The 22,817-nt window shown below is 36.7% G+C and overlaps 3 protein-coding genes across 3 annotated transcripts; 2 read left to right on the forward strand and 1 right to left on the reverse strand.

Annotated features, from left to right (window-relative positions):
* Positions 1 to 527: 527 nt before the first annotated feature.
* On the forward strand, positions 528 to 6,931 carry LOC125473602 (homeobox-leucine zipper protein HAT14-like). Its single transcript, XM_048576676.1, has 5 exons — positions 528 to 670; positions 941 to 1,229; positions 1,346 to 1,425; positions 1,754 to 2,030; positions 6,899 to 6,931. The coding sequence occupies exons 1-5, from the start codon at positions 528 to 530 to the stop codon at positions 6,929 to 6,931; spliced, it is 822 nt and encodes a 273-aa protein (XP_048432633.1).
* Positions 6,932 to 10,824: 3,893 nt separating this feature from the next.
* On the forward strand, positions 10,825 to 13,864 carry LOC103942267 (FT-interacting protein 1-like). Its single transcript, XM_048576406.1, has 2 exons — positions 10,825 to 11,139; positions 11,241 to 13,864. The coding sequence occupies exon 2, from the start codon at positions 11,269 to 11,271 to the stop codon at positions 13,654 to 13,656; it is 2,388 nt and encodes a 795-aa protein (XP_048432363.1). The 5' UTR covers positions 10,825 to 11,139; positions 11,241 to 11,268; the 3' UTR covers positions 13,657 to 13,864.
* Positions 13,865 to 15,821: 1,957 nt separating this feature from the next.
* Positions 15,822 to 21,056, reverse strand: LOC103942268. The gene is made up of 6 exons (XM_009352457.3): positions 20,802 to 21,056; positions 18,521 to 18,613; positions 17,577 to 17,709; positions 16,896 to 17,175; positions 16,734 to 16,788; positions 15,822 to 16,309 (listed from the first exon to the last, which is right to left on the reverse strand). Exons 1-6 carry the CDS (start codon positions 20,922 to 20,924, stop codon positions 16,235 to 16,237), a joined length of 759 nt encoding a protein of 252 aa, XP_009350732.2. The 5' UTR covers positions 20,925 to 21,056; the 3' UTR covers positions 15,822 to 16,234.
* Between the last annotated feature and the right edge of the window lie 1,761 nt (positions 21,057 to 22,817).

The following is a 22,817-nucleotide window of genomic DNA, read 5'->3' on the forward strand; positions in this document are numbered from 1 at the left end:
TTTAAACGAATACGTACCCTAAAAAATCTGCCAATACATTCTCGACTAGCCGATTTGTCCACCGTAAGTACCGTACCACTCTTCCCCCTATTGCCATAGCAACCGCATCCGTCATACTCAATGGTGGCACCTTGTGAATATGAATCCACTTGTCTCCCAATGACAACTCCTTCCACCGTGCCTCTCGCCTAGTCGTGCAATCACCCACCATTACAAAGTCATATCGGAATGTCCAAGGAAATTCCGAATCTAGAACCAACTGCATATCCCGCTTAGCCACAAACCTAATTAAAAACCTCTGATCACCAATGTCCCGAATAGATACCCCTTCCTTCCCCCGCCACAATGATGTGAACCGATCGATAAATGCCTCCCCATGCATCACCCTCTCGATTAGTACCTCCGCCAGTAATATATGATGGAACCCAATCAATGCCTCTTCCACATCCTTCCTCTCAGTCACAATTCCATCTTTCTCCTCATCTGTAAGTTGAAGCATATCCCCCAAGTTGTGCCCTAACTCCTCCATGATTCCTGCCGCATCCGGTTCCTCCATAGGGCCCAGCCGCCCCCCGCACGCCACCGTAGTACTGCCTTCACGCTCGCGATCACCACAACAACCTCTGGCACAGTTCCGTGCAAATTCCCACCGTCACTCCTCTAGGGTCTCGTGTGCTGATCGCCAGAAACCGACTCTCCGACTTTCTCGGACTACCCTCGAGGACATAATTTTTATATAATTCTAAATTATATGGTTGTCAATTGTCACTTTTTTAATTTACGTTTAAATTTTCATTTTTCTTTTCATCCGGTTAATTTTCTTAGAATCCGAGCACAACCCAAATTTTTATACCTTGTGGGATTAAATTGGTTGTGATTATTTTCTCATATTGGGTTGATTTTGTTACAGTGGCTGTGTCTGAACCGGCCGGTTCATCAGATGGACCGGGAATACGGTTGTGAACCGGCTGCCTGGAGTGGTGGCCTCGGCTGAGGGGGCAGATGATACAGCGGCGCCGGTATCATCTCCGAACAGCACGGTTTCATCGTTTCAGATGGATTTTGGAATGAGAAGTGGAGGAAGATCGAGTAAAAGAGATTTGGAGGTTGATGCCGACAGAGCGAGTGATGACGAGGAGAACGGGTCGACTCGGAAGAAACTCAGGCGCTCTAAAGATCAATCGGCTTTTCTTGAGGAGAGCTTCAAAGAGCACAGCACTCTGAATCCTGTAAGTCAAGGGAACAAAGAATACTTAAGTTTTTTGTTTAGAACTTCAGAGAGTAAACAATTCTCCTGTTTTAATTTTGAATAATTGTTTGTTGGTCTATTTTTTAATATTTGCAAAAGCAAAAACTTGTCCTGGCTAAACAGTTGAATCTTCGTCCTCGCCAAGTGGAAGTGTGGTTTCAGAATCGAAGAGCAAGGTATACTACTGTTTTATTTCTGTTTCTCTTTAATATAATTTTTTTCTCATACAATCACACGTGATCACACCATGAATTTAGTGTAAACCGAAATTTAGATATTATCTCATAAATCACTATTTGGCACATCTCTCGTTCTGCAAATCCTTCTCTCTTTTCTTACTTCTAAATGAAATAAATCAAATAAAAATACAGACACTAAATATTTTGGTTTTTTCTTTGAAAAAAATTTAACGAACCATTGACATTTTGTTCCCATGTTTTAAAGTAGTTGGCCTTCTTTAAATTACTAATTTTTGTTTGGAAAAACGATGAAATAATTATACAGGATCAAGCTGAACCAGACAGAAGTAGATTGCGAGTACTTAAAGAGATGCTGTGAAACACTGACAGAAGAGAATAGGAGGTTACAAAAAGAACTGCCAGAATTAAAAACTTTGAAGACCTCTCAGCCTTTCTACATGCAGCTGCCTGCAACCACACTCACCATGTGCCCCTCATGTGGGAGCGTGGTCACAACTGCCTCAGCCAACACCTTCACCACCACCACCACCACCACCACCACCACCACCAACAACCACATAAAAGACTGTTTTGGTACTGAGGTGATTCTGAAAAAAATTGGTATAAAAAAAAGTTGGGAATTGTTTTTGTGTTTGATAAACATTAAGTTTCAGTTTTTTTTTCACAGTTTTAGGTGAAAAAGCCAAAAATAAGAAGCTACCAAATTCAGCTTTGAAAAATCTGACTTTTTTTCACATCTATTTTACTTAAAAATTTATCAAATACTATAATACTGTTTTTTTTTTTCAAAAGCACTTTTACAAAAGAAAGTTTACCAAACACTCTGTTAATTTATTTCACAGCTGCTTATTCTCACAGCACAGCAGAAACAGTTTTTTTTCAAAGCACAACAATAGCAAACCGGTCCAATGCTGCTAAGAAGAAGCAGCCAAGGTTAAATCCATTCGCTGCTCAGGCCCACATGCAGCAGCATCAAGGTGCAGCTGCATGAGATGTCAACATAGAATCTGATATCCTGCACTCTCCATTCCATTTGTATATATTTTGGCTTGGAGTTGGGTTTTATTTTGTCTTTTGTTCTCTTAATTATTTTATTTATTTTTATGTTTGGTTTTCCCAGTCTTTGTCTCACTGGTTTCTCCTTATAAGTTTTAGAAACCATAGACGGAAAGGGTGATATGATATATTTTTGTTATTGATGAGGAAATTAGACACGATTTTGCTAGAAATGCCCTTTAAAACGGTTTTGTTGTTGGGTTTTATGTGTTTTGAGAGGGGATTCAAACATAGTTACTTATATTTTGATGATCATTTTCCCACATATGCTACATTTATGATCTAATGTTTGCCCATTTGATCTTTTGCTAGAGATTTTGAGTAATATTAGGGAGATTAAGTTTGTAGATAAAATTTGTAAATAAAATATTAAGAAAGTTGATGATTAAATTATTACTTAAACATTGATAAATGTGCTCATTTCATATTGATGACACATTATTTGGTTTGCCAATTTTGTTTACAAATTTAGTATTCCTAGCATTACTTAGAAATTTTTCAGTGTGTTCGGAACATAATGTGATACACTACATATCATTATACAAGTGGTTAGACATTTGAAAAACAAAACTTTTCTCAACTAATACTTCTTCTGTTTTGAACAGACTGAAAAATTATCGATCTTTTACATGAGATCAATAAATAAATAAAAATTTCCTTTACCAGACAGTTAACTAGTATATTTATGGAAGATCTTGGTTTGAGATATCCTATGATGATAGACTACGCGTACAAATACTTTCATGTTTGTGGAAGGTCTTTGGCTTGGCCTGTCCTTCGGGAAGATGTGTTATTGGAGACAACAGTTGGATATAGTTTAGGCGTTTGTATTTTTTTTTTTTCTCCTTAGTAGATCGAGATTGAATTAATGAAATGAAAATCTATAATTAGGCAAACACAAAGATTAACGAGTCTAGAAGAAAAAATGATGAATGTCAAAATTACTATCCAATTAGATGAAATCCTCATGTCGAACTCCTCCAGTCAAAGCGGAAGGTTTTTCAAACCAAGAACAATTAATAGTCTCATGCAACTTTTTGTCATCTTTTTGGAGCTCAGAACCTTTCCTAAATTTTCACTTAGCGTATCTGGTCGATTCGATGAAGATCTTTTGTATTTTGGTACTTGTGTGTTTTGGATGAGAGGTGGATCTTCATCTGATCTTGAAGATGGGGAAGATAAGCCGTTGTTTCACTGGTCGCGAATGGGAATGCTCTCCTATGTGTAAAAGCATGCCAAGCAGATGTGCGGCAACTTGCATGTTAAGATACAAAATATTCCATCTACATCTTCATCTCGTTGCATGGAAAATTCAAGCGATTTCAAGTTAAGATGCAAACTTCAAATTTGTATATTTTTTGCTAGCTTAATTGTATTTAATTTTTTCTGTTTGAGATTCTTTGTCAACCATAACGATCGTTCAACTACAACTAGTCAATTTAATGTCATCCTAAACCCTATCTTGTGGTTTGTCTTGTCATTATTTGTTGATTAGATACCATTGCGATGAAGGAACTTATCTTAATACAGAACGACGTTGACAAAACCATTATTCCAGACACCAATATCTCCCATAATTTCTACAACATCTTTTTAGGAATTTTGTTTTTCTTCACGATTAAGTTTTGTGTGTCATCCTTTTGTTTATCATCTTATCATTATTATGATTACGTACAGTAAATTTGATGTTGATGTTATCCACATTCTTAGTTTATTTTGGAACTTAGGAAACAGTTTTTGTGGTTCAATATTATAGTGAATAGCCTAGGTTTCTACCCATGTGTTTCGGGTTCAAAACTCACAATTTCCCTAAATATTTGTAATAGTTTCGAACCATCTCATTTTCCCTTTAAAATAGTAATTTTAAAATGAAAAAACTTAGGTAATGATGTTCTTGCTCTCTCATTCTAAGAATAATGTTAGGAAGACCACATATTTTTACTACATTAGTATACTATCACATGTGACAAGTAATATATACAACCAATATTCAATAATATTAATTCATGAATTGACGTGACATAAATACATCACTTGCCACATCAAATAGTACATCAATGTGGCACAAAAATGTGGTCTGTCTAGTATTTTTTAGAAGATTCATGATCTCTTGGTCTCTAATTCTATTTTTATGTTTATATCAATGAACATCTTTTTGTCATTGATGAGTTATTGGAGGATAAAGATTTATTTTCTCGGTCGATATATTGGGAATAAGGATGGAGCTACTACATGAAAATCCAAATTTTGTTGTGAGTAGATGAAAATAAACACCTCCCTCGTCGCATTTTGTTGTGAGTAGATGAAAATAAATCTTTATCCTCCACTATATTTTCAACCTCTCCATCAATCTTTATTCTAATTTTGTAACATGTGAAACATGTAAGGATAAAGATTGATGGAGAGGTTGAAAATATATTGGTGATCATTAAAACACAAAAGTCGTGTAAATATGCATTGAACCCATAAATGATTGAATAATTAAACAAAGGACATGGAGAAATCAATCGAAATCGGACCACATAATACCATACATAATAATGCTTGAAAAGCAAGTTAAACCTGGAAAACATATTTTGTGTGAAATTTGGTCCAATAGCTGTTGGATGAGTGACTAAAATTGACGTGTGAGTGATGGAAAACCGATAGCAAGCTGTCAATGATGTGCTCAGCAAAGCCCCTACCAAAATGCTGGCAAGGACGATATGGTAGTCGGTATGGACTAAATTCAAGGGTTATATTACAAGTCAAATACCTAAACTATGAGGTTAAATTACAAGACAAGCAAAGGATGACTACTGATTCATGAAGAGCGATAGGATGAGGACATTTGGGTAGGTTCATGAACGAGCCAAAAGTTTTGTTCATTGCGGTATCCTCAAATAATATAGTAACAAAAAATAAATCTAAAGAATATGAATAAAAAGTCTAACTACTCAATAATTTAAACTACTAAAAACAACTCACCATATTATTAAATACGGTTGTCGCTGTATGTAACCATGTTATCATTGATACTCCTCTTCCATCTAATTTCACGATCATTATATAATTTCTTTTAGGTATTTGTATGTTGGGTAGTCATTAAACCTGGGTGGGGTGTTGTCAATTTAACAAGATTATGAGTGTTGTCAATTTAACAAGATTATGTTATTTCATATAAGTGGTTATTAACGGGGTATGTTACTTAGACATGTAGTACATATTTGTTTTTTCTATAAAGAAAATGAGTGGGGACATCTGTCCCGTTGCGCCTATAATGGCATCTATGGATAGATTTAAGGCTTTTTTTTTTTAATAATAATTAACAAACAAGTTTTTAGTTTTAAATTTTCTAAAATGTATAAATGAAACTAAAATCTGAAAAGAAAATACTTATCAGACAAACTCTTAACTTGTTTGTTGTTATCAAGTATAACACATTTTAGGATTTACTCATCTTTCTGGTTACACATGAATACACATTTTTTTAGAGCCATTGCTTGTCATAATCAAGAACAACAAACCTATTACGGATCTAAATTGATATTCCACATCAAATCTAGTCTCTAGATGCAAACGTGTCTTCCCATTTACGTTTGTTATTGGATGCATTTAAAAATTAAAATCAAGCATACCTCGTATAGTTGGCTACAGATTGCACAAATGTGGTATAGAATTTCGAGTATTGGGCCCTATGGTTTTGTTAACAAGACCCACTGTGACATGAAGCCCTGTAGTCCATAGGCCCAAATCGTCATAACTAGATTACTTATTCATGCGTTCATGAGCGTCTGATGCTATCATATATTTTTTTTGTTTTTTAACAAAACAATATTTTTTAGATTAAGGGAATAAGAGCGTAGGTTAAACCTCACAATAAGTTAGCAGGAAATAAAACAAGAAGAGCCCCGTGCCACTGACAAGTGAAGAAGTCTCGTTTGACATGAATCGATTCCCCATCTATAGCGAGAATCAAATCTAAATGCCTGATGCTATCATACTTACTCGTACTAAAATTATGAAACACTACTCATGATAGACGATTGTTATTGAAAAGGTTGGTTTCTCGACCAAAATTTAACACAATTTTTTTTTTTGGGTACAAATGGCAGTCCACACTAAATGAATTGGGAACCAGAACTTGAAATGTAAAGAGAGCAAATTGTAGTTGAGTCACTTGGAGAAAAAAGATGAGAGGCAAAGATGCTCTTACTAGGTGTGCTAAATTTGTAAACACGAAAATTCTTGCAACGAATGAAACAAAAACACATGTACAATATAATATTTTTGTATTAATGAGAGTTTATGGTTACAATCTCTTTATAGCTATTCCTTTATAAGAATATTTCTTTGATCCAAACCCCAAAGTAGAATTCGATTCAAAGGTGGTGAACACTTGATCCTGAATCAGGCTAGTGATTTCTTCAAGGCCATTGAGGCTTGATCTTGATGAAATGGGACCACGAGGAGTTTCTCATGGTGGGTGATCTTTGGATTTGGTGGTGGATGAATCGGCACGTGTTTGTTGCACTTTTTAATTCTTCACGAGTTGGATGAAGAACACAAGTGTATTTGGTGTTTGCTTTGGCCAGAGAGCTTTCTAGTTTCTCCAAAGGCTTGAACTTCCTTCGTTTCTCTCAGATGTCGATATGTGCCACTCTTGATGACTTATCCGGCTTTGATAAGTCACATGCAATATGTGCAATTTAGCATCCCCATCACCTTAGGGGGTGAGCAAAAATGAACTCATTGTAAATAATTTCTCTTGTTTCACTTTTACGAAAACTTAATTTCATGCCTCTGAAGTACAAGGGAATAAATCAACTCGGCAAAAGTCCAAACCAAATCAAACTGACCAAATCGAATTTGGGTTGGTTCGGTATGGTTCATTGATATAGTAACTTTTGTGCAAAATCCAATTGAATCGAACCCGTCATTTATGGCTCGATTTTAAGTTTTGAAACCGAAGACAGAATTGAACCACGCTCACACCATAACCGGAATTGGAAAATATGTTTATGTGATATGTGTATGTGACAAACTTTTGAGTAAATGTATCCACATTGACAAAATAAAATTCTAACAAGTTGGCAAAAAAAAAAAAAAAAAATGAGAATTGTTATTAGCACTTCAAAAATCTCATTCTACGCTCCTCATAAGTGTAATTTTGGAATACAAAATAAGATTTTTGGAATGCTAATAATAATTCCAAAAAAAAAAAAAAAAAACCTCTTTTTATTTGTGGAGGCCAGATGAAAGTTAACTAAATATCTATTAGAAATCAATGGAGCAGCGCCCATGGCTCTCCCCCAAACCCATATATATACTCGTAAACATTGTTAATTTGTTGGTTCTTTGCAAATTTAGATACTTGATTTTCTGAGTTTTGCTAAATGTCGTCAAACTTTCAATCCAATTCTCTGCTTACTGAAGAAATCTTTCAGGTTTGGATCCTTTTGCTTTTTAGGGTTAATTTGTGTAAAGTTGCATGCAATGCATTATCTATATTACATTCGTGACTCCATTCATAATTCTAAAGTGACTTTTGGGTACTTAAATATATACAAGCAAGAGTGTAGAAAGGAGGAATGAAACGTAGAATTTAGGTGCAGGAATAAACCCTCGTAACTACTTGAGTTACAAATGTTTAAAACGTTTGTTTTATTATGCATTGTTGGCCTATCTAAATCAACCCTAGTTTTCTCTTGTTTTGGTGCAATGGTTCTAGTTTGTGCACAATCTTGAGGCTAAATTCTTCAAATTTTTTTTATCCTTCAAGGTCAGCCGGAAGCCACAGCGCTGCTGTACATTACCTTTCCTTGAAGATCACCTAACCTACATATATGGTCGTCGTCTCCTTTTTTCTTTCGGGAAGAGATGGATAAATGATAAAATTTTGAATTAATATAAAATGAGCAAATTGGGACCACTTGTTAACGCTTAAAAACAAATTATTTAAAGTGTCTTTTTAAGTAGTGGTGAAATTTTTCTTATTTTGCACATTTTATTACACCTTTTTTTAGGGCTGGAAAAAATTCTCAAAAATCCAGAACCAAACTAAAAAAATCCCGATCCCAAACCAAAAAAGTCCCAAACTAAAATTCGTAAAATTTTCGGGATGAAATACTGAACCAATCCCGAAATTTTGGTATAGGATTCGGTATTGTCTACTCAATCTTTCGGTAATCCCATACCGAACCGAAAATAAATAATATATATGTATAATTATACATTTGAATTGTTGCTAACTACTGGTAGCAATATAATTGGTGTGGTCTATTGGTAGAAACCATAGCCCTTTATTACCACATTTGCCAGTACAAACCTCCCACAAATGTGTCTAATTCTTCAACACGAAATTAAAAAAAATTATTGTTAGCTTTCAAACATATTAGGTTTGTAACTTATTTTTTTTGCTTTTGGGTTTGTTACTTATTTTATTTTGGTTGCATGTTAATTTAACCTGATATGAGTGCTTGCTATTTTCAATTTGTATGAAATTTGGAAATACCAAACCATCTCAAAATACCGAAAATATTTTGGGAATCCTGAAAATTAGGAGTACCGAAATTTTGGTTTGGAGTTGGTCTTCAAATTCCTGTCGTGAAAATTTTCGATTTGGAATTCGGGATCCCATTTTCGATTTGGGATCCCATACCGATTTTTGGTCGAATGCACATTTTATTACACTAAAATAAAGAGCAAAAGAACACTTGATTATGAAATAATATTAAAGCTGCTTCCAATTGATGAGAGCAGCATTTATCTAGTCAATTTCTTGCAAACAAGTTCACGAAGGGCAAATCGTGCCTTCATGATGTTACCAAGTGCTCCAGACTAATTGTAGTTTTTAATACATTCGATATTATACAATAAGGGGTAGAGAGGAATGAGCTAGCTTGGTTTAAATTCGCTTTTGGCAAGAGTCCAAGTTAAAAACTCTCACTTACAAGTGAAGAGAAATACCAATAAATCGTAGTACTAACTGACATCATCTTTGGCAGTTAAAAGCTGACTCTTTATATCTTCTAGCAATTTAGTTTTGCGGGAATAGTAACTCGAAAAATTATGCACCGGTGCACCAGATGAATAAAGTGTTGGAGTGCAATCTAGGATCTTCCAATGGCCACATACATGTATACAATAGTGCATACTAGAAAATCTCTAAGAAAACTTCCATAGCATAAAATGAAGATTATTGCTGTAGTGCTCTCCTAAACGAAAGGCAGCATATATGCTGAACATATAACAAAGTTCTTCACATAGGTTGTGTCATTCATTCACTGATGAGAAATTCTTGCATGCATATAAAATATATGAATGCATAACATCTTTTTCACAATAACTTATCTTCCGACTAACACACGAGAAGGTTCCTGTGTGAGAGAAGTTGTGTCTATGCACCTGTCATATGCAAGAATGCATCCTAACCAGTAACCAACTAAAACATCCTTCATTTTTTTTTTCTTAGAGAAGAAAAGCAACATTCTCATTCCTAAATTATGTTTATTAAATTAAAGAGAGAACAATGAGCAAAAGCATCTTTGTGTGCAAGGTGACCTGCCGTCAAGCTTTCTTTCTGTAAATCCTTTTGCTCTTCTTTTAAGGTCACCACACTGCTTTAAACCATCTCTTTAATCATCTTTATCTGTTTTGCTTTGGATACGTTAGCTTTGCAGCAGAAAGAAGAGAATTGCCCAAGTAGTCCAAGTGATGCACTTCAACCAAAATTACAAGAATGCACTGGTCATGAATGCAGGAATCTTCAGAACAATCAAGGTAGGGTGAAGGGTAATCTGGGTTGTTCATCATCAAGTTTGACAATATAGCAAATAAACAAATAAAAATGAGAGAATATAGGAAAGTGAAAGTTGCACTAAAGTCGCAATGTTTTGAAACTTTGAAGTTCAAAAGACCATCTTTGTCCTCTCAAGTGGTGCATCCTTAATCTCTATCCAGAAATATAGAATTCTGGACAACTAATCAGAACTCTTGCTTTCTTTACATTCATTACTCGTTACAAAATTTATGTATACAAATAGTAAAGAGGATCGCTATTCAGACTCTCTCAAAAGCAAGTTCAAACGAGACTTACTAACACATACAGTATTTGCTTAAAAATTTAAGTTGCAGCTTGGGCTCACTATAACAAAATATGATAATAAAGAAGAAATATTACGACTGGGTGTTAGTAAGTCTTGTTTGAACTTACTTTTAAGAGAGTCGGAATAGTGGTTCTAGGTAGTAAATACCTTTACCATCACACTTCCTCCATGCTATAGTAATTTTCAATAAAAACTTCCATCATTCTTTATCCCATCAAATATGACAACAATTACTTTTAATTTACATGACAGCAACCAAAAAGGCAATTCCAAACTGGTGGTGTAGGTGGCAGATTCCCAAAAAGTTTGAACACAAGACAATGCAGGATTACGTGACTTGATTGTAGAAGGTGGCTCTTAATACCAGAGAAGCAGAATTCAAGAGTACTGTACCTTAAGCATTACTAAAGCCTTAAACAGCTCAAATTCACAGTCGCGAATTTACCCTAAGACAAGAATCGTCGGCTAGAACATACAAATCTAACAGAGAAGGTGAAGATTATCAAGAGGGCAATTCTTGGCATTGAAGCGTTTCTTGTGTGCTGAGGTAAGAGGAACTTGAATTCTCTGTCTGAAACAGATTTCATCTCCAGCAGCATATGTATCTTCTATAATTATTACTGATGTACAAGTGTGCGCTTTTTCAAGTACTACAGAAGCATTCAAAGTTGCACCAATGAAGTCACAAGTTGCACCTAACCAAGAAGACTACAAGTTGAAAGACACAAAGCCCCAGCTTGGGGAACGATGGCCACATGGAGGAGTTTGCGGCGGAGGAGGGTGGATAAGCAGCGAAAGAGCTACAAGCACTTATGACCTTGTTGAGCAGATGTTTTATCTATATGTCAGAGTTGAAAAAGCCAAGGATCTTCCGACAAACCCCGTGACGGGAAGCTGTGACCCCTATATAGAAGTGAAGCTGGGGACTTGCAAGGGCAAAACAAAGCACTATGAGAAGAAAACAAACCCTGAATGGAAGCAAGTATTTGCATTTTCGAAAGAGAAGATTCAGTCTACGATACTCGAAGTTTATGTCAAGGATAGAGAGTTGGTGGCAAGAGATGACTATGTTGGGAAGGTGGTATTTGACATGAATGAGGTGCCGACTAGAGTTCCACCAGATAGCCCTTTGGCACCTCAATGGTACAGATTAGAAGATTGGCGTGGCGATACTAAGGTTAGAGGAAAGGTGATGCTTGCAGTTTGGATGGGTACACAAGCTGATGAAGCTTTCCCAGAAGCATGGCACTCGGATGCTGCTTCAGTTCACGGAGAGGGAGTTTTCAGCATTCGCTCCAAGGTTTATGTCTCGCCGAAGCTGTGGTACCTCAGAGTTAATGTAATTGAAGCTCAGGATGTGGAGCCACATGATCGAAGCCAACCACCGCAAGCTTTCATCACGGCTCATGTCGGAAATCAAACACTTAAAACAAAGATATCTCCAACCAGGACACCTAATCCCATGTGGAACGAAGATTTGATCTTCGTAGCAGCTGAGCCTTTTGAAGAACAGCTTGTGCTTACAGTTGAAAATAAAGTGAGTGCCGCAAAAGATGAACAGGTGGGAAAAATAAGTCTGCCGCTGGCAATCTTTGAGAGGCGGTTGGATCACAGGCCAGTCCATTCTCGTTGGTTCGACCTTGAAAAATTTGGTTTTGGTCCGTTGGAGGGAGACAAGAGACATGAGCTCAAGTTTTCGACCAGGGTCCATCTCAGAGTCTGTCTTGAGGGTGCTTACCATGTTCTAGATGAATCGACCTTGTACATAAGCGACGTGAGGCCTACTGCCAGGCAGCTATGGAAGCAGCCAATTGGGATTCTTCAAGTAGGTATCTTAAGTGCCCAAGGGCTTCTTCCAATGAAGAACAAGGATGGCAAAGCAACAACAGATGCTTACTGCGTAGCCAAGTACGGGCAGAAATGGGTGAGGACCAGAACAATCATCGAAAGCTTCAGTCCCAAGTGGAATGAACAATATACATGGGAGGTCTACGACCCTTGCACGGTGATCACACTGGGAGTTTTCGACAACTGCCACCTCGGTGGAAATGAGAAACCAACTTCTGGCAGCGGAGCTAAAAATGACTCAAGAATTGGCAAGGTAAGAATTCGGTTGTCAACCCTGGAAATGGATCGAATTTATACAAACTCCTATCCGCTTCTAGTCCTACAACCATCCGGATTGAAAAAGATGGGGGAGCTCCAATTAGCAGTAAGATTTACCTGTCTCTCACTTGCTAATATAATTTACCTCTATGGCCACCCCTTGCTGCCAAAAATGCATTATCTTCATCCATTCACTGTAAATCAGCTAGATAATCTGAGATATCAGGCAATGAACATTGTAGCCGTGAGACTTGGAAGAGCTGAACCGCCGCTGAGGAAAGAGGTTGTCGAGTACATGCTAGATGTAGACTCCCACATGTGGAGCATGAGAAGAAGCAAGGCTAACTTCTTCAGGATTGTCTCTCTCTTCTCGGGTCTAATCTCCATGAGCAGGTGGCTAGGTGAAGTTCGTCAGTGGAAAAACCCAATCACTACTGTTTTAGTCCATTTCCTGTTTTTCCTACTGATCTGCTACCCTGAATTGATCCTGCCAACTACATTTCTCTACATGTTTCTCGTTGGACTATGGAATTTCCGCTTCCGTCCAAGGCATCCGCCTCACATGGAAACTAAACTCTCATGGGCAGAGGCAGTTCACCCGGATGAAATGGATGAAGAATTTGACACCTTCCCTACGTCTAAGGCACAAGATGTGGTGCGAATGAGGTACAACAGACTGCGCAGTGTGGCAGGAAGAATTCAGACGGTGGTTGGAGACATTGCAACACAGGGGGAGAGATTCCAGGCTGTGCTCAGCTGGAGAGACCCAAGAGCAAGCAGCTTGTTCGTATTTTTGTGTCTAATTGCCGCTGTGGTGCTCTACGTGACACCATTCAAGATGATTGCTCTGGCTGCAGGCATTGTTTGGCTAAGGCATCCTAGATTCCGAAGCAAGCTACCTTCGGTCCCAAGCAATTTCTTCAGAAGACTGCCATCTCGTGCTGATAGCTTGCTCTGAAATCACGAGGAGTTAGACAAGAAAATACTCTCTAACTAACATGGATTTTCTAGTATTTGTTGTTTGATGGTTGTTTTGTTTAAAGTGAAGTATATTGGAAACAAGGCGATAAAATTTTATGCAGAACTGCTCTGTTGAGGATTTATGCATATTATGAACACGCAAAGAGCGTATTACATTCATTTGTGTTTGAGAACTTGTGTACATAGCCTTATTCGATTTGGTTTACGTTCTTTTTATATGACTTGAGACCTCTCATAAGTGGAATAGGACTAGACCGTATGCAGTACCGTTTAAAAACTAACATGTTTTGGACTATTGTACGTAAAATTGAGTCACACATATTAATTCCATCTCGATCCTATTTTTAAAGAAACGATGAGAAACAAGTGAGGAAGTATACTGAGTGAAGAAAAGGGCCTAGCCTTGCCAAGCCTTGCCAGTCTCTTCGACGGATACAGAAAACGCTTTAAGAGGGTGCAAAATAATAGCATAAAAGAAGAAAAAAAAAGTTGAACAAACTAGCAAATTAGCTCAAAAGCTTATTTTAGATACAACTAGAGAGGGTGTCTGCACGATGCTGCAAGTTTTAAAATCATATAAAATATTATAGAAAGTTCTAAATATATGTAAATACACACACACACACACACACACACAAACTCGCACACTCATATGAGATGCAACAATATTTACATACATGTGAAAATCTATTTACATCCCTCTTTACAATAAGGAACAAATAGATGTCCAAGGGCAGGGTTCGTAACATTTTGCCAGTTTCTAAGCTACTATTAGCTGAAGCAAAGGATGAAATGTCCATATCCATATATGAATTATTAGCCCTCTTCTTTATTACGAGACTACCATCCTAATGCAATTTCAATTTGGGTTTATTTTCGATTCAATTCAATACCCGTTTGATCATTAAGTTCCATATTATATAATCTATACTTGAAATTTAGGTTTTGAGACAACTAATAAATATAGATCATGATATACCTAATTGGTGGGTTTTAAATATAAAGGTTGGATGGGGTTTTGGTGGTCGTAGGTTGAGCTTGGAGGGTTGGGTGGGGGGAAGGGTTGGATTGTTTATTTATTTTTTTATCTTTTCCGATCTTCGTTTTTGTTTTCTATTTTATCTTTGAATTGTTTATTTATTTTTATATTTTTTATCTTCATGTTATTTTGAAGTTATTTATATTATTATTTTAGTGTCCATATAACCTCAAAAAGGGGACACATTGTTGTCACATGTACAATTAGCGGAAAAAGTAACTAGGGTTTAACGGATGTCAAATTTTCAATAGGTTGGGCACTTATTTGAAATGTTTAAAAATGTTGTAACTAATTCAGAATGACACTAAAATGTTGCTAAGTTAGGTACTTTAGCCTAAAAATTAATTTTTGAATTCATTGGGCTCGTTGTGGAAAGTAGGGGTGGGCGTGGGCGTCGATTTTGGGCCAAAAGCGAAACCAAACCGACCTTGTTGGTTGAGCCAAAATTGCAAACTGAAACAGACCAAGATGAGTCTAAGACCGTTCAGGTTGGTTGACCAATAGTGGTGGGTTGGTTTGGATCGGTTCTCGGTTTATGTGAAGATGAAAATACATAACAAATTTCTCTTCAGCTACAGAACGTATCACTAATATGAGTGATTGCTCAAAGAAAAGCATAAATGAAGCAACTCAAGGAGAGCACCAAAGCAGTAGTTGTTGCCTTCTCCAAATGGTCCATCTTTTTCTTCTCCAAAAGGACTCTTAACTAATTAGATTTTGTTTTCATGTGACGAAAACATGGTAACACGTAAATAACTAAACATTTATATTACTACACGTATTAATTATTATTAAAAAAAAAAAATTAAATGTATGCATGTCAGGTCGATTAACCGCACCCTAAGAATTTTAGGAACCGATTAAGGTTGGTATGGTTTGGTATAACCACTAAAAATTAAAAAAAAAATAAAAAAACCAAACCAAACCGCCAGTGCGGTCTGGGTTATTTTTTATTTATTTTTTATGATATTAAATTTCTAATGCTAATTAAAGGAGCAATTTATTTACAAGGTGAAAATACACTCAGGTAGTTAATAAAGTAACCCTTCGACCAAAAAAAAAAACAACTCAATTATAAAGTCACATATTTCCTTCAAAATATAGACTCAATTATAAAGTCTCTATTTTCTATATCTCAAGGATTCTCAACATTGCGAAAAATAAATAAATGCTGCTTCTTACAACCTCAGTAAATAAAAATTATAAATTAAAAGCATGCAGACATACTTCCGGCAGTGCAAAGCTGCCTGATGCAGCTATCGTTGGATGATTATTGTACTTTCTGCCGTGCCCCTTTGAAACCCCCATGCACTCACCCCTGCCTTGTTTCATAAATAAGTTTCGACAACCCCTTCATACGGTGGTAAACCATCATCCTTAATTAGCCTGGTCACCTCCAATTCGAGCTTCACTCGTAATCGGCTAAAAAACTACAACCTTCAATAAAAATGTGATATTATGTTACACCTACTAGCCACCTCTGTGACTACACTACATTAGCCGGCTTGGAGCATCCTCAGTTCACAGCCAATTTACCGCATAATGATTGATATGCCGCGCTGCAAAGCTTGAACTTTTCCTCTGCAGCCACCTGCAACAGTATATATGAATTGGTCAGTCAATGCACAACTAGTTTTGCCTATACGAGTCTGCTAAAATAGCAAAATTGGCCACCTAAGCGACTAGTGCTCAAGTTATTTCAGGCGTTGGATCATCTTAACCACTTGCAACAAATCTTCATTTCCACTGCATCGTAAATGACCCAAAACCCGAAATACAGTAAAGAATTACAATTGCTTTGTCAATATGTGCAGCTTAGCTAGGAAATACTAGCTAAATAGTAGTATAGTACTCGTGAATGATTCACCACTTAAAAGTCCGGTGAAATAGAATGATTCTCTAGTTCTAAATATCATAAGCCAAATTACTCTCTCTTAGTTTACTACTCATGGCATTCCGCATCAAAGATCCCAATATAACGAGAGTCAAAGAAGGATATGGTTAGAGCTAATTACCTTGGAAGAACCTTGGTGACGGTCTGGATGCCATTTCAGCGCACAGATTCGATATCTGAAATTGTTAAAAGTAGGATTGGGGTGAGATGATAGAGAAAATTAATATATGAGCGGACAAGGGTGACTGAGAAGTAAAAATGCAACCCAGCGAAAAGAACTCACGCATTCTTGACATCATCAAGTGTTAGAGGGCCCGAAGCACGCAACCCGAGGGCCAACCTTTCATCTGACTCCAAATTCTCAGGCTCAGAATCATATTGATACTCTTCCTTATTGTTATGTCTCCAATTCCAAGACCTCCCATAGTTAGAGTAATTACTGGAGCTCCTCCGCTGTGAATTCTCTTCATTAATGAATGACCAATAATAAAATTTGTTTCCACCAAACATGGATCGGAAAATCGTCTCCACGTCTCCATCTTCTTCACAAAACCAGAAATCATCTGAAATAGCAGTGCAAATGGACTGAGATCGTATGGAATGAACAAAAAAATCAGGACATAACATCAATCATGCAAGGAACATGTAAGGTGCCCCACTCTGATGCCGTTAGAAAAACACACTATTGTAATTGAGTTCAGAGCCCTGATACACAATCTATGCCCAAAAGGTAAACTATTTACCGCAGACTTACACCTAATGATCTCTGTTGAACAAAGGCCACAATTGCGCCCACATGAAAGGCTCCAAAGAAAATTCTACCAAGAATACGAGTAGAATGTTTCCAGAATGGGAACCGACTAGAATACATGCTCATAAAACCTAACCCAACTTAACACATGCCACTCATATATCTAATTCTACAGGATTGACTACGTCCTTTTCTGCATAACTACTTCCTTACTTCTTCCGTAATTCCAGGCTCCTTGATCGCCTGACTTCTTTTTGGACCCCTTGGCTGAGTATTGTTTTTTAAACCATGAGCTGCCTCTACTTGATGATGGCTCCTCCTCCTCATCGTATTCGTTCTGCCAACTCTGCAACATTCAAGAGATATATAATTGCGATTACAGAAAAGAGATATAATTGCAAGATAATTAAAAACTTTCACATAACAAAACAGACTGCCAGCCAAATGTTTAAAAGTTCGCCTATGCATAAATTGGAAAAGTGCAGGACAAAATTACAAAAGATGTGAAATCCATGAGGATTAGAAACATATCAAACAATTACTAGGATAAAAGAAGTCAATCCACACTATCATGTCCAACAAGACCCCACTATATACAAACAGGCTGTTGCGTGGAATCATAATCATCAAAACTGGGAAACCGAAAGAAGGCGTTGTATAACAGTCAGAATCATTTCTGTACAAGTATTCTCCAAAAAAAAAAAAAACGGGATTGAGTGTTCGGGGACTGCCATTGGACAGGTGCTCTTTCCTGAAACTTCAAGAATCATCTACACATTTGACACTTATATGTGTTTGGATGACGGACTTTAACATCCCATGGAACTTGGGTTAAATTTGTCAGGAATGCACTACAAAACTTAGATGGATTTGAAAATGACTGGATGCAAAACATTTGAAGTCATTTGTTTAGTGTCTTTGTAGTAATTAGTAGTGTTTTAGTAGTAGTTTTGTAGTGCCTGAGTAGTTCAACAGTAGTGTTCTTGTAGTGAATTTTAAACAACAATTGAATATAAAGTTCCTTGGTACTTTGAGGTCCCTCATCCAAACATAGCATTTGGAAATTACTGGCAGAAGATTATTAGCAGGTGAAAGTTAAATGTGACGGCAATCACCAAATTCAAATTATAATATAAACCAAGTTAACAATGAAGTACCTGAAATAAGAAGTCTGCATAAGCATTGACATTCCTCAGTAACGCTTGCTTTCCATGGAGCCTTCTGGATCTTCTTCCATGGTTGTTCAATCTCTGCAAATAAACAGATACATCCACTATCAGAATTAAGAAATAGAATACAAGGTCTTATGACTCAAAAGGAGAAAGAATGGGGATAAGAAAACAAAGAATGCAGATGAACAATGAAATTTGACACATCCTACATATCCAGTGCAGTAAAGAAATGGATAGCATCACATTAGATGGAAACAGAACTCTCAATCAATTCATTTGGTTAACATGAAATAAAAAATTGAACTGCAGAAAAGTAAACAAAAGTAACATAGCTACAACCTAAGCATGATTACATGGTCCCTCTTCGTGCCACAAACTGGCCACTGACCTGACAATGTGAATAGAAAATGTATGCTCGAAAGATTATTATAACACTAGGATATAAGCCTGTGCAGGTTGCCAGGTACTAAGGGCATACTATTCAATGAAGAGAGGTGTATATGTGTGTGTGTGTGTGTGTGTGTGTGTGTGTGTGTGTGTGTGTATGTATGTACTATGTATATATATATATCTCTTTCAGAGCAGTGTAGTCAGTAAAATACTGTAATGTTATAATACATACGTGCAGTATAATCTGGTTGGTTTAAAATACCTGTTTTTCCCCCACATAATTGGGAAGACTACGAGAAAATGAAGTAATTTTAAAAAATATTACGCAAAGTTACTAACTACGCAGAGGATTGAGGCATGTGTCGGCTCAGCTTGGGCTGTTTATGTAGGCTTTAAGAGTAAAGGGGAGTGTTCTTGTGTGCTGTTAACACTGTCCATCTTAAAGATAATGTGTGTTATCTCATTATATTGCATCAAAGATATTAGTGCAGCTTTCAATCTGTAACATTATACAATCATTTGCTAAAACCTAATGTCTCTGGGCTCATTTCCTAATTCAATATATTTGCAAACAAGTTGGAAACACATATTAGTGGCAACAAACAGAATCGGGTATAAAAATACAGCACGTTATTGGTATGGTATCTAAATACTCATAAAAGAATACATTCCAAGGTACATTCCTAAATATGGACCGAATTTGACTAGAGAAGATGGATAAGGATCAATTCCTTGCACCAACGTTCCTACCAGTTCCGAAGAAAATACATTACACCTCATTTCCATTTCCAGACATGAGTTCTCGGGCATTTCTAACTTTCTACACCCCTTCAAGTATAAATATATAGCATCTCAACTGAACCTTATTAAATTCTGAACAGCATTTCAAATGTCCTTTGGCATCAAGGTTAAAATTTTGATAACTTCCAGCAATTAGGCCATTTTATCATTTCTGACGTGGCATTAAATAATAAATGGAGTTCTGCAAAATTAAAAGACTTTAGATTTGAAATCTGGGATAACCACTGAGAGAGAGTTGGCTACCTACTCTCTCCACTTCTAGCCGGTAGTTCCTCTTTGATAGGGAGAGAACTTCTGGGAAACTATGGTGTATAAATAGTCATTCATCTCTCCTCTCAATTCACCAGTTCTATAATTGCAATTCGTCCTATCAAGAGTTGGAGCATTTCTGGAATACAGAGAGGAGAACAAACCACTCCATAGCCATGACATCTTCAAGTTACTCCACTGTCTAAATTTAGATTGCACTTTTAATAGTTAGAATGTGATTCAATTACTTGATTAGATGGGGCAAATCTTCATTCTAGTTATAGCTTACAATATATCATTTGACGAAAGCTTTAACCTTTACCGCAATGAATCAATCAATCAACTTCAGCTTGAACTTTTACCTGATTGGTCAGGAAACTGAAAAATGAATCAATCAACTTCAGCTTAGAATCCTAACTATGCTTTTTTTTTTTTTTTTCAGGCAAAGGTAACAAAATTTGAACTTTATCAAATCCCCAGAACAAAATGAAACATAATCCACAAAATTCCATCTATTTCTCACTTCCACTAACTTTTCACAGCCAAACTAAGCACAGAAGCAAGAGGCAATCATTAAGAATCATTAAGGGTAAGGAACAAAAACACCAAAAATACCAATTTTTTTGGTTTCTTATCTTATATCCTCGCATAGTGAGCATACCCAATAACCCAAATCACCAAGTTTCAAACTTTAGTAGAAACTTTAGCAGAAATTATTAAAAATAAACAAAATGGACATTGACCCAGAAACATATACACATACATAATGCAAATATACATATATATATATAGAGAGAGAGAGAGAGAGAGAGAGAGAGAGAGTTACAGGTTGCCAGTAAGAGCGTCGCTTACGATCCAAGACGGGGGTGGAATGAAAGAGGGCGGCCCTCACATAAATGCAGCAGTTGAGTTTGGAGTTTGTGAGAGCCGCTTTCATGGCGGTGTTCATTTTGGTTGGAATTGGAATTGATTGTCGCAGAGAGGAGGCAGAGGGAGGGAGCTCATCAAAAAGGAGGAAGCAGAGGTGAAGCCCACGGCCCTGAACCTACGCTTGCGCTATGCCGATGTAATTATTGTTCCCAAATGTTATACAGACTCCAAGTCTCCACCCGACCCGACAAGGACATTCAGTAGGATTGATTTATTTATTTATGTATTTATTTTTTAAATTTGTTATTGTCGCTTTAAAACTATCATTTTGCACTTATATTTTTTATTTTTAGAAAGAAAAGTACTGAGCCAATTCACTGCCCACTCCTGGTTGGGGCGAGCCGCATAATGATTTAGTAATATTTATCTTCATTTATAATTAAGAAGAATTCGTCTCACATAACAAGGATGTATAAAAAAAATGTTAAACCTAGACATCCATAACCAAGTTACTATTGAGAGTATATTTCTCATATTGGGGAAATGAACTTACTTGTGTTTATAAGTAATTGAACTATCCCATATTATCAATTAATTTTATAGTGGTATTTTTACTTTTTTTCATGGTATCAAAGCATGTTGTTCAGTGTGTGAAGCTTAACGGCAACACATGCTTCATGTCACCCTATTTGTATTGAGCAAGTTATCTCGTATATGAAGGCCAATAGCCACAAGTGTCTCACGTCACAAAATTTGTATTGTCTATGTGTTAGGCTTGAAAATTTTTCACACATGATAGCTCATGTTGAGAGTATGAATCCTATGTCAAAATAAATAAATAAGGAACCTTGCATGTTATTGCAAGTAATTGAGTTACTCTCTTTATTGCCAATTATAGTTAAACCTCAACTATGATCGAACCACAAATGCATACCTCATGTTTTAAACATTGCATTGTCATACCTCAACTTATGAATTCATTGCTATGTCAAACCTCCATTAAATTTTCTATCAAATTAACTATTAAATAATGATGTGGCAAAAGAGGGGCCCACTTTTTTGCCAACTGAAATAAAAAATTAATTAATTTTTATTAAACTATTAATTTTTTTATTTAACAAAACTAAAAGCACACAAGTATTAACTCTTTCCGTCTGTGCACTACAAGATTATTAACTTTCAATCTGAAAACCTCCTACAAACGCCCAAGCATCTTCTTACCGTTTTTATAGGCCTTTCTCAAGCACCAATCCAAATAAAAAAACCCAGATACCACCAAACTCTAATTGCTCAAAAATGGGAATGGTTTTTGGATAAACAAGCATGGAAACTGCAAAATATAAAATCCACCAATCTGCCGCTCTCTACGAAATCCGGCAATACTTGCCTTTACTCGTAGCCCAGTTCACCGACGATTGTTCCAACCTTAAGAACAATGGTGACTTTACCGTTTTGGCCAGCTACATTGGCGTATTGGAAACCCCCATAACACCAAATCTGAGAAAATTGCCATGACGGCTTTGGTCATAACCAAAACTAAAACTCAGAATGCTATTTAGGGATTATATCAAAAAAAAAAAAAATCATACTAGCCGCAGGTTTGAAAATTCACATCTCGTACATTTGGTGCTCCCGGCAGAGCCGCGCCTTGAGGAGTTGCTTGGTTTTTTTGGCCTACATGCACTTCCATTGCCATATGGATATGCTGCCGAGGAAGGTTCTTGGCCCTCCGCCTGTTAGATCACGATTTCTACACTAGAAATCAACCTAAGGTCAAGGAACTATGGCGGTGATGAGAAAGAAGGAAGAAGAAGTGGAACTGGAATATTCTTTTAATATTTCAAATATGATCGTTGCAAAATGAGTAGTAAGGGATATATACCCACTAGCTAGCAATCCAGTGTGAACATTGCCAACTGTACGTTCTAACAACTTATTTAATAAACTCCCTACAATACTTAACCCTTAACAA

Source organism: the organism of the source record quoted next, unplaced genomic scaffold, assembly GCF_019419815.1.
Source record: "Pyrus x bretschneideri cultivar Hongxiangsu unplaced genomic scaffold, Pyrus_bretschneideri_v1 Contig9, whole genome shotgun sequence".
Taxonomy (NCBI): Eukaryota; Viridiplantae; Streptophyta; class Magnoliopsida; order Rosales; family Rosaceae; genus Pyrus; species Pyrus x bretschneideri.

Bases quoted from the DNA above. Each gene is read 5' to 3' on its own strand.
- LOC125473602 (XM_048576676.1), top strand. From the start codon at position 528: ATGATTCCTGCCGCATCCGGTTCCTCCATAGGGCCCAGCCGCCCCCCG. The intron at 1,230-1,345 runs GTAAGTCAAGGG...TAATATTTGCAA, and splicing joins AGCACAGCACTCTGAATCCT to AAGCAAAAACTTGTCCTGGC. The intron at 2,031-6,898 runs GTGATTCTGAAA...ATCCTGAATCAG, and splicing joins AAGACTGTTTTGGTACTGAG to GCTAGTGATTTCTTCAAGGC.
- LOC103942267 (XM_048576406.1), top strand. From the start codon at position 11,269: ATGAAGTCACAAGTTGCACCTAACCAAGAAGACTACAAGTTGAAAGAC.
- LOC103942268 (XM_009352457.3), bottom strand. From the start codon at position 20,924: ATGAACACCGCCATGAAAGCGGCTCTCACAAACTCCAAACTCAACTGC. The intron at 18,614-20,801 runs GTAACTCTCTCT...GTTTATTTGCAG, and splicing joins GACGCTCTTACTGGCAACCT to AGATTGAACAACCATGGAAG. The intron at 16,789-16,895 runs GTGAGTTCTTTT...TAACAATTTCAG, and splicing joins CTTGATGATGTCAAGAATGC to ATATCGAATCTGTGCGCTGA.